At 39.4% G+C, this 12,263-nt stretch overlaps 1 protein-coding gene across 7 annotated transcripts in view; it reads right to left on the bottom strand.

The window, feature by feature from the left end:
- Positions 1–694: 694 nt before the first annotated feature.
- Positions 695–12,263, bottom strand: part of LOC126260204 (DNA primase large subunit-like) — a 104,845-nt gene continuing 93,276 nt past the window's right edge. For 5 of the 7 annotated variants that reach the window (XM_049957492.1, XM_049957486.1, XM_049957490.1 and 2 more), the window contains one exon: positions 695–1,073. In XM_049957492.1, the coding sequence (XP_049813449.1) occupies positions 786–1,073 (288 nt within the window). In that variant the 3' untranslated portion in view covers positions 695–785. Of the gene's footprint in view, positions 1,093–12,263 lie in introns of all 7 variants that reach the window. The other 2 variants (XM_049957489.1, XM_049957491.1) reach the window with 2 other exon arrangements.

The following is a 12,263-nucleotide window of genomic DNA, read 5'->3' as shown; positions in this document are numbered from 1 at the left end:
TCATCTTAGTCTCCCCTTGTCCTCGCAACAGGTGAGTACCTCTCATCCTTGGGTCTAAGTCTTTCCCCTTTCTTTTTAAGCTTCCTCAACATCTCATCTTTTCTCCCCAAAGAAAGAACTAATAGTTCCAAAAGCTACAATAGTTTTGTGTACTATTGTGTGTACGTATCAGTAGTACTAAAAATTTCACCTCTTTAAGATAAGTACTATCTCCTAACTTTATAATACATCAATTTCTGTCCAAAGTGTTATATAAAGTTTATAGTAATATTACAGCATGTATCAATTATTTAATCAATAAGCAAGCACTGATTAATCCTCTCTACAACAGTTTATACCAAAAAGCTTTACAAAGTATTACTAATATTCCAGGATAATTTTTCGTTCTGCGGAAGAGTATGCACTGACATAAAACTTCTTGGTAGCAGATTAAAGCTGTGTGCGGGACTGAGACTGAAACTTATGATCTTTACCTTTTGCAGGCAAAGTCTTGGTCCAGTGCATGGTTTTAATCTGCCAGGAAGTTTCTTATTACTAATATTCCTTATTGCCTTGAACCTATTATGTCTTTTCAGTGTTTGACAGTAATAGGAACAGTGACAGATTTCAGGCTTAATAGATCAGTTGCAATGATTAAATACTGGCATACTTATAGCCAAAAGACAAGGTCTGATAATATAAACACATGACAACATTATTGTTAAAATCCAATATATATTTTCATTTTACAAGTTGGGCTCCATACTGTTCTGTCACAGGATGTCTGTCTCCACAGCATTACTTGGTTACTGCAGCATACTGTTCATGTTATCCTTGGACTTCAAAACCTTGAGAGCACAGCCATAGTACTGTGCAGGAGTTGTAAAATGTGGAGAGAGCACACTGTTACCTAGATGAGATGCTGTCAAATGTTTAATACAGGCCACTGTAGGAAATTCACTTGACAAAGACAGGATCTCTTCAAACACTTGAGGATTTGAGGTCACTTTTTGTGAAAGGCAAGACCGTAGACGATCATGATCAAAGTGCACAAATGGACAGCCACCTTCACCACTGGCAGTTATAGTGTGATCCTGCAATTATAATAACCACCTGTGAGAAAAAGGACTGGAAGAATTATTTTTGATTTATCAGTGGTCATGCTGAATGACAAGCTTATTTTATTTGTATGACAGGATAAAACTACAGCAATGGTAGCACTCAGGAAAAAATAACTGTTTTTGACAGATCAAATGCTAACATAATTAACTAAACACTCATACAACACGTAGTACAGGGTGCTGTGCATTACGTGAAAGTTTTTTAGGATATAAAAAGTGCACACATGCATACCCTCATGCACCAATAGTATAAAAGTATTCTCTCTGTCACACAATTTATTTACCTGAATTTTCCCATCTCAAGAGTAGTTAAAAAAAAATCACACTGATAAACCTGTGAAAATCTCTCTTACTGCTTTCCATGTTATCATGTGTACACAAAATATATGAATGAAGAAAATTTTCATTTTCAACATGGACACTGTACTTTTTATGGTGTAATACTGTGAAAAGCATGAGAGTTTAGCAGTCCCAGATCAAAATTTATGTCACGCTTCACCTTTTATCAGTTTTTAAAGATTATATTTGCATGAAAAACGTTCAAATGTACTGCTGGTTTTATTGATACATTCCGGCTTGTGGAAGTTACAAATGATGCTGCATAATTAAACTTAGTTTGAAAGTTGTACAAATATCACGTAAAGAAGATGGGGCATTAGAAATTTTGAAGTCTTACATTCCATTCAGGTAAATGAGATTTTACACTCTTTGTGTAGTACAAGGAAAGATGATTGTGACAGAATAGTGTTAAATAGGGAGTAAGTTGTGTAACATATACTGTGTGCTCATTTTTTTTTTTTTTTTTTTTTACATACAGATATTAAATGGGAGGTGTGGAATATGAGAAAACAGCAAAAGGCAGTGACAAATAATCGGCTTCACCTAATGTGGACAACCACACTCTCCAAGAATGAAAACAAAAGACAATATGGTTTTGTGACAAATGAAATATATTGTAATCTTGACTGTCATGTTGAGCCTTCGAGGTGTATCTCACATGAAAAGTTGTGTTCTTCTCTAATTCATGAGTCACCCGAATGATCTGTACACCCATTCAAGGAAATATGTGTTTGTAAAAGGAAAGTAGTGGATGTGCTTTCTCATGATTTAAGTACAAGTTATCTTCTTTTGTTCCAGTAACAGCTGCAGAACATGAAGTAGTCAAGCCTTTTCTCGGCTACACATGGGGTTTCAGAGGACTGATTAGCAGGACCTTTACTTCAAGCGAATCAAATATTGGATTTAAAGAAAAAGGTAAATGCATGAGATATTACATGGGGTGACAGATCTCCTGAAGTGTTTCAACTCAGCTTCATCTACAAGGAGTGCGCCAGCAGCTAAATAAAATCATAAATAAACAAGAAAAACAATTTAGTTTAGAGGTGGATATGAAAGACATTAATTAGAAGCCTGGACAAAAATAGCAGAGACTTTAATAGTGATTTTTTAAAAAAAAGAAGAAGAAGGGGATATATATATATATATACAGAGGTCAGTAAATGACATTCAGTGGACTACTAACATTTGATATATGTTGTTCATTAGCTTTTTAAACAGAACACAGTATTACAGGCCTGAAAGAATTATTGTCATTACAATGAAGAGCAACAAAAAACTGATCAACTTAATTGTCTCACTGCAGATATTACCAGCACAATAGTTTTGTTTCATTCATCTAAGAAAGATATTATGTGTTATTAAGAAACAATGGCTTGTGCAATTTAAAGAGAATTTTCGGAGAATCTCATCTTCTGACAACACATCTTCACTGGAATTTCCTGTTATCTGTGCACAGCAATTGGTAAATTCATATAAAAATCATGGTGAATAAGGGGAATGAAGCACAACTTTCGCGCAAGATCTTTCTTCTTTGCACTCAAAATGGTTATCCTCTGGAATACTTTAGGGCAATGTTGTGAGGTTCAACTGGCAAATCTCTTATCTTATTTAGAAAAGCTCAGTTCACAATATTCTATGTCGTCACTGAGTGTACTTGAGAAACAACTAAGTTCCTGAGGTTTTCAAATGTTCGATAGGTATAATAATTAATCTCTATTGATGTTCCACTGCCTTTTCATTCATGTGAACTTTCATCTACAAGGTGGTCCACCATCTTGTCACTGTTGTTCGTTCACATTCACACAAGAGATAACTGTAGTTCTGAGTTAAGCCAGAAGGGGCAATATGAAACCCTCTGTCAAACCAGTCTCGATTCCTTACACCACAAATATTTATGACGTTCTACATCATTTGCAATAACAAACTCGAAACATCCAAATTTGTAATTAGTTCAATCTATAGGACCCTGCATTATCCTACCCATAGACTGTAAGACATGTCATCATCATCATCATCATCATCATCATCTACTATGTCCAATTCTCATGTACACTCATAAAATAAATACTATTTCAGTATGATTACAGGATCATTTAGTAATCATGAAAGTGTTACGGAGATGATAGATAAACTGCAGTGGAAGACTCTGCAAGAGAGACTCTCAGTACAGGCTGCAGACGTTGCAAATCGTGGAGCTCCACCGAACCGTCTTCTGATGATCTCATCCTCCGTGCCCAACTGTACTTCTGTTGACAGCAGATACCCCATAGACTTTGCACATACATTTGTGAATATTCCCCACAGTTTCTTTCCCTGCAGTGAGAAATTCAATGACAGCATGTTGCTTGTAATGTACATCACCTACAGATGCCATTTGAAACTGTCCTGCAGCTATGCTGTGTGTCAAAAGTGATGGAAACTTGGCGTGCTCACTCAGGAGACTTCAAGTAACACATACGTAGAGTTCTGCATAAGTAGCATTGTTTTTGGTCGAGAAAAAGATTGCAGTGCATTACTTTCTGGCAACCCTCACAATCAGTAATTTTGAGGGTATTGACACAGCTCATTAGAAGCCCTAATTTCACTCTTTCCAGCAACTAGTTCCAGTTTTGCAAAAGCTTGTCGACTTAAAAGATATTCATAATTGAAGTTCAGCTACACCCAAAATTACTTTCATTACTTGAACCCTTACGTTTATTTGATTCCAAGATTTTCCACAAGTTTTGTTGCCATAGTTGTTCTGCATTGGATAGTACTTTTGGTAAGCTAATTATGCTTCTAATTATAAATTAGAATAAATACAATAATTTTTGAACACTGCAATTTTACATGAAGGTGCGGAATCCAATGCACAGGTATACAGTGTGCCATTCAAACAGTACCTTAAACATTAATACTTTTCTGATCATGTAATGTTCCATTAAATCAAATATTGTTGGAATCAGTAGGATGAAACCACTTCTAAATTTAATCTAATTTTCATTAGAAACTAAAATTTAATATCCAAGTTGAACTATTATTTCTACTGTACATAATTGTGGCATGTCATGGTGCAGTCAGGGGGCAGCTATCATAGTGTGAACAACAGGTAGTCATTTATTTTTGTGAACCAATTTGGTAAAAGTCAGCTATTGATCAGTAATCACTTCAACATTGACGTTTGGTTCAATCCTTCTAAAAATTTCTCTGTCAACAACATGATCTTCATTATATTTTTATCTATTGTCAGAAGGTCTATTTGTTCACTGATTATGTAATCAAAACCAGTTTTGTGATAATCTTTCATCAGAGCTTGGCTGTGAAAGTGCACAGTAAAAATCTTGCCACTCTCAGAATGTTTCTTAGTGTATTGGAAGTATCTACCTGTGATTAATATCCTCAAGAGGTCTAGAGCGGGTCAGTGAGTTGTCATGAGTGGTGATAAATACACGAAGCAGTCAAATGAACTAAAGGCTGTGTTGTGTCCATTATTTAAAAACTCTTTATAAAACTAAATTTCAGCAGTGGGCATTCAATGACGAGCTACCAAGTGCAAACAAGAAAGCAAAGGTAAGATACATTCCAAGCTTATACAGGGTGCGTCAAGAAAATGTATACACACTTTGAACTGTCATAGACAATTTATTTCCCATTCTACAAGGTTAAATATCTGTGAGAAAGTAATGTTATGTTTCTTCAACAGGTGGCAGCAGTGGCAAGGAAGTAACTGCAACATTGGCGGAAGTGCGTTTGAGATTTGAAGCGCGGAAGCAGATAATTAAGTGGTACTGGAAGTTTGAGAATGTAGCTGCGGTTCAAAGACAGTGGAGAAGTGAGTATGGTACAGAACCACCTTCAAGGTTAACAATTACACGTCTACGAGACAAATTTGAAATTCATGGAACAGTGTGTGATGTGAGTTTCAGCAACAAGTGATGATTCCACAACTGCCGTCTTGGAACTGTTTCAGTGTTTGCCTCAAAAATCTTCAAGACAAGCGGCACGTGAGAGTAATGTAAGTGCTAGTAGTGTGCTATGCATTCTGAAGAAAGGCAAGTTTCGTGTGTACATTCCAAGGCTGGTGCAACGGCCAAGCGATGACGATCCAGATCTAAGGTTAGAATTTTGTGAACGGGTTCAGGAGATGGTGAGATGTGAACCGGGATTTATGGGTAGCATAATTTGGTCGGATGAAGCCCAATTCAAACTCAATGGAACTGTCAATAGGGACAATTGTGTGTACTGAGCTAAAGATAATCCTCACATTTCAGGTGAAAAGGCTGTGAATTTGCCTGGTGTAAGCTGACTCCATATTCCCTGCCATTCGTGCATTATACGGTAATGATTAGTTTTATTTCCAACAAGATGGTGCCCCGCTGCACTATCATAGGGACATACGAGCATACCTGGATCACAATGTGCCAGGCTACTGGATAGGACGCAGGAGACCAATCGAGTTTCCTGCACTCTCCAGAGCTCACGCCGCTGGATATCTTCTTATGGGGCACAGTAAAAGATGAGGTGTACAAACGTAAACCACGTAACGTGGACACACTTTGGAATGAGATTCAGGCTGTGTGCACAGAAATCTTATTGGATACTTTGGTACGATGTACGGAATCAGTGGTGACTCGTACTCAGAAATGTATTGATGCTGAAGGCCACCAGTTTGAACATTAATCACATTTGCAAAGTACATTTATTTTTCCAATTGGACTTCAAGCTTTCCATTTCCAGAAATTTAACATTGTAGAACGGGAAATAAATTTTCTATGATGCTTCAAAGTGCGTATACATTTTTTTGACGCACCCTGTATAATACTAAGGCACAGAAAGCTGATTTAAGGTTACAAACCTATGACATGAACTTGATAAATGAGGTAGACCATCTGTAATATTGCATCATATAGATCATTCTATTAAAAGTTGCTAATTACCCAGGAACATACAAAACATCTCTGTCTTTAAATATCATATAGCATTGTTCTTAATGGATGTTATATATGGTTCTAATAAAAAAAATCACTGAAGACTCAGGATGAGCACTTCCATCTCCTGAATACTTCACGTTAACAAACAATCACTTTAATGTTGTTAATGCTTGGGATTCTTATAAAAAGAAAATGTATTAATTATATTAATTGAGGAATATTAATTTCAGGTACCAGTAACATAATGTAAGGGCTGGCTGTACAAGTGAAGACAAAGGTTTCAAAAAAATCCAGTACTGAATACACGGTCATAAAATAATAATAGGAGAAGAGAATGGTAAGTCAAAAGTTATTAGTATTCCATTACAGAAAAAAGGGTAGTGGTGGGGGAGGATGTAGTTCTGCTTGTGGGAGCATGCAGGGTCATGGTGGGGCTGGGTAGGGATGTGAAGTTTAGGGGTGGGGTGGGGGGGGTGGGGAACAGAAAAGGAGAGAAGTAGATGGGGGGGGGGGAGGGGGGGGGGGGGGAAGACTGATGGGTGCACTAGTGGAATAGAAGGTGCTGAAAATGGGGGCAGGAAAGGGGAACAGAAGGCTGTGTAGTGCTGGAGTGGGAGCAGGGAATGGGATAGGGAGGTAAAGGGTAGGAACTAGTGACTGATGAGGCGACGGATGTTAGGGGAACATAGGAAGAGTTCTCATCTGCACAGTTCAGTAAAGATGGTGTTGCTAGGTATGATGCAGATGCCACAGGTTGTGATCAATCACTGAAGTGAAGGACATTGTGTTGGGCAGGATGTTCAGCAACTGGGTGGTTCAGCTGTCTCTTGGCTACAGTTTGTCAGTGGCTATTCGTGCGAGCAGACAGCCAGTTGGCTGTCATGCCCACACAGAAAGCAGCACAGTGGCTGCAGATTAATTTGCGAAGCACATGACTGCTTTTGCATGTAGCCCTGCCATTGATAGGATAGGTAATGCCTGTGACTGGAGTGGAGTAGGTGGTGGTGGTGGTGGTGGTGGTGGTGGTGGTGGGATGTGTGGGACAGGGCTTGCATCTAGGTTTATTATAGGGATGCAAGCTATGAGGCACAAAGCTGAAAATAGGTGTGGAGTGGGTATGGACAAGGATATTCTGTAGTTTCAGTGGGTGGCCTATTGACGTAATACTATGGGGGAAGAGTGAGAAGGATAGTAAGATATTCCTCATTTCGGGCCACGACAAGAGATAGTCAAAGCCATGGCAGAGAAAGTGATTCAATTGCTCCAGTCCTGGAATGTACTGAGTCTGAGGGGAATGGTCCTTTGTGGCTGGACAATGGGTACGTGGGAGGTGATAGGTGACTGGAGACACAAGGCATGGGAGATTTGTTTCTTTACAAGGTTGGGAGGGTAATTTTGTTAAGTGAAGGCATCAGTGAGACCACTGGAATATTTGGAGGGGGACTGGGTAGAGAATAGGTGGCAGATGTCGAAGTGGAGGTATTACTGGTGGTTGGTAGGTTTGATATGGGTGGAGGTAATGATGTAGCCATCTTTGAGGTGGAGGTCTACATTGAGAAAGGTGACTTATTATGTTGATAAGGACCAAGTGAAGCAAATGGGGGAGATGATGATGAGGTTCTGGAGGAGTGGGGACAGTCCAGATCACAATGTCAGTGAATCTGAACAAGGTGAGGGGTTATGGCTCAAATGGCTCTGAGCACTATGGGACTTAACTTCTGAGGTCATCAGTCCCCTGAGGGGTTTAGGATTCTGGGTATTTAGGAAGGATTATTCTAGATGCCCATGAGTAGGTCAGCATAGGATGGTGTCATGTGGGTGCCCATTTGTTTGTAGGTGCTCCCTCCAACGGTGAAGTAATTGTGGGTTAGGATATAGTTGGTCATTGTGACCAGGGAGGAGATTGTAGGTTTGGAGCCAGTTGGGCACTGAGGCACCTTCCTTCCACAATGACCTCTATCTATTCTATTTCTGCCAATCCATAGCCCTCACCAACCTAGTTCTGCTAAACTATGCGAATCAGGCCAAAACCACCTTGAAACGCCTCATCTCTAGCCGTAAAATTCTCCTGCTTCGCAATCCCTAATTCCTGCATCCCAGCCATGATGATGATGATGATTAATGGCAGAGGGCACTAAACAGCAAGGTCATCAGCACCATAGCATTAATGATATACTGAAGAAGATTGTGAAAATCTACGGAAAAAGATCAATAATCTGGAAAACTAAGTTTCATCCCACCACAAAAATTGTAAAAAACCAAAGAGTGTGAGCTTCAGAAAAGTAAGTAATAAATCCGAATGAGACACAGCAGAATAACTGAATAAAGTCATGGATAAAATATCTGTAAAGACGCTGTTAAAAAAGGGATGGATAACTGTGGCTGGATGATGACTTAGAAATAATATGTGAACCAGCCACTCTGCAATACATTAAGATCTCACAACCAATATTTTGGGAAGAATTCCAGACACCACACAAAATCTTAGAACATGAACAACACTCGCCTCATTATCTGTTAAAATAGAAGGAAGATCCTGTGGGAGACACTGTTCAACCTCAGGTCGTCATATAAAACACACACAGTTAAAATATGTCGTACTGACAGCTGTGTCCCACATCTCTGCCATACTGGGGGCTCCTTCTGTCATACAAGGAAGCCATATGTCAATGGGCAATGTCCCACTCTAAGCCGAGTAAGGGCTACCTCTTCACACCGTTGCAAGCGAAAGGAGGTAATCCAAGGTCACACTGAAGTCATTATGAAACATAGTTTATTATTCCTCACTTCCAGCCACTGAACCTCCCACCAACACATGGCCTTGGTCACAAATGAAGTAACAGCCTGTGAGGGGACTGAACAGTGAGCAGGAAGAGGAAGGGAGCAACCCTCCGTGGCAGCCGCATCAGTGGGTTCGTTTTCCTGAATCCCTATGTGCCCTAGAACCCAGCAAAAAATGATTTCCTTGGTTTGCCTTTGCAAGAGAAGGAGAGTGTCCCGCACCCATAGCACTATCTGATCTGCTGCATACATCTGTCCAATAGTGAGAAGGGCACTTTGAGAATTGGAGAAGATGATAATTTTTTGTCATGACACCATCTCATCTGCTCATCCCCCAGGACAGCAAACAGCCGTGTAATAAACAAACTGCTCTGGGAGCCCTGTCCTGAGGACAGTGTCAGAGAACACGACAGAACAACAAAAAATCTCCCTGCTTAGAACCATCCATGTAGGCAGTAATAAAATATGGATGGCTACATAAACTCTCATTTTGTAGTAGCCAGCGAGATGCCGTACTCCACCCTGGCTTTGGACCCAATGCTGCACACAACATCCTTTACTACCAAGCTAGTGTCATCAGCAAACAGAAATATTTTAGAATTACCCGTAATACTAGAAGGCCTATCATTTATATAAATAAGGAACCCCACATCACAGCCATTCTCATTACTGTGAATAATGACCTTTTGCTGTCTGTTGTTAAAGTAAGAGGTGAACCAATTGTGAGCTACTCCCCATATTCCATAACGGTCCAACTCCTGGAGCAATATTTTGTGATCAACACAATCAAACACCTTAGTCAAATCAAAAAATATGCCTAGTGGTCAAAACCTTTTGTTTAATCCATCCAGCAACTCACAGAGGTTCAAAATGGCTCTGAGCACTATGGGACTTAACAGCTATGGTCATCAGTCCCCTAGAACTTAGAACTACTTAAACCTAACTAACCTAAGGACATCACACAACACCCAGCCATCACGAGGCAGAGAAAATCCCTGACCCCGCCGGGAATCGAACCCGGGAACCCGGGCGTGGGAAGCGAGAACGCTACCGCACGACCACGAGATGCGGGCAACTCACAGAGAAATGAGAATATAGCATTTTCAGTTGTTAAACAACTTCTGAAGCCGAACTGTACATCTGATAGCAAATTATGTGATATAAAATGATCAATTATCCTTACACACACAGAGCCTTTTCAGTAACCTTAGCAAACACTTATGGCAAAGAAATACGTCTAAAATTGTCTATGTTATTCCTTTCTCTCTTTTTATAAAGCAGATTTACTACTGAGTACTTTAATCGTTCAGCAAATTGACCATTCTTAAAGGAAAAATTACAAATATGCCTAAGTACAGGGCTAACAAGTGCAGCACAGTACTTTGATATTATGCTAGGCACTCCATCACATCCATGAGTCCCTAGTCTTCAGTGATTTAATTACTGACTCAATCTCCCCCTTGTATCACAGAGGAGTATTTCAGACACAGTCTCAGAAAGGCATTTTCCAAGAGAGTTATACGATTCCCTGTAGAAACTAAGTTTTTATTTAAGTAACCAACAATTCTCAGAAAATGACTTTTAAATATTGTACATATATCTGACTTATCAGTAAAAGAAATATTTTTACTACGAACCGAATTTATATCGTCGACCTTGTGCTGCTGACGAGATAATTCCTTCACAACTGACCATATGGTTTTAATTTTATCCTGTGAATTACCTAGTCTACTTGCATACCACATACTCTTTGCCTTCCTAATAACATTTTAAGCAACTTACAATCCCGTTAGTAATTGGCTACTGTAGCTTGATTGTGATTACTTCTAACATTTTGATATAATTCCCACTTTGTTCTAAATGACATCCCTCATCCCACTAGTCAGCCACTCAGGCCGCCTTTTACTGCTAGAATCCTGTTTAGAACGTTCTAATGTAAAGCAACTCTCAAAGAGCATGAAAATGTATTAAGGAAAGCATTATATTTGTCATTATGTTATCGGCACTATAAACATCCTGCCACTATTGTTTCTTGACGTGTTTTAAAAAACACTCTACTGCCAATGGATTAGCTTTCCTACATGGTTCGTAATTATGTGTGACATTTGTTTGATTACAAAAGCCTTTTAGTGTTAAAATTTGTGCATCATGGTCTGAAAGGCCATTCACCCTCTTACTCACAGAATGCCCATCTGTAATGAAGAATGAAGAAAAATATCGCCTATGGCTGTGCTACTGTTCCCTTGCATCCTAATTAGAAAAAAAACAATCTGCATCAGATCACATGAGTTTAGGAGATCTACCAACATCCTTTTTCTTGCAAAATCATGTACAAAATTAATACTGAAGTCACCACATACAATTAATTTTTGTACTTCCTGTAAAGTGAACCAAGAACCCTCTCTAGCTTGAGCAGAAATGCTCTGAAGTCAAAGTTACGGGACCTATAAACAACAAAAATTAGATGTTTTGTTTCACTAAATTCAACTGCCCCTGTACAACATTCAAATATTTGTTCAGTGCAATGCCATGATACATTTATGGACTCAAACGGAATACTGTTTTTTTATGTACATAGACACTCCCCCACTCTGCAAGGAACTCCTTAAAAAAATAGCCAGCTAATCTGTATACTGTACAGGAAGCCTCTGAATTGTCAAATTATTTAAGTGGTGCTCTGATACAAGCAGTTCACTAACTTTATCTCTAGTACCTCTTACATTTTGATGAAATTTGCTAATTCCTTCTCTAGTTGGAAACTTGACGTCCTCTGAAGGTGAGCCCTTAGTTAGAGTGACTTCCTTTAAGCAGGTAACCTATCAGCTGACACCAATCTAAAAAAGGTGCAGCTCTAACACCAACTGCTACAGGAACTTTCCATAAGTGACCCCACCACCACCACCCACTGCACTGTCACCTATAAGCTTGGCCAGAATCCCCTTCCCATACCTATTAAGGTGCAGACCATGCCTATTGAAACCCAATCTCTTGCAAGCCTCAAATGGCACCACTGAAATGTGACCCATGCCCTCTACCATCAGTGCCTTCTCCAGCCCCATGTTCACACACCTAACAGCTGCATTAAGATGAGCTGATCATTATGCTGAAACAGTTGCACAAAATGCACATTAGT

The sequence above is a fragment of the Schistocerca nitens genome, chromosome 5 (assembly GCF_023898315.1).
Source record: "Schistocerca nitens isolate TAMUIC-IGC-003100 chromosome 5, iqSchNite1.1, whole genome shotgun sequence".
Classification (NCBI taxonomy): domain Eukaryota; kingdom Metazoa; phylum Arthropoda; class Insecta; order Orthoptera; family Acrididae; genus Schistocerca; species Schistocerca nitens.
This window is presented reverse-complemented; position numbering and strand designations above follow the sequence as displayed.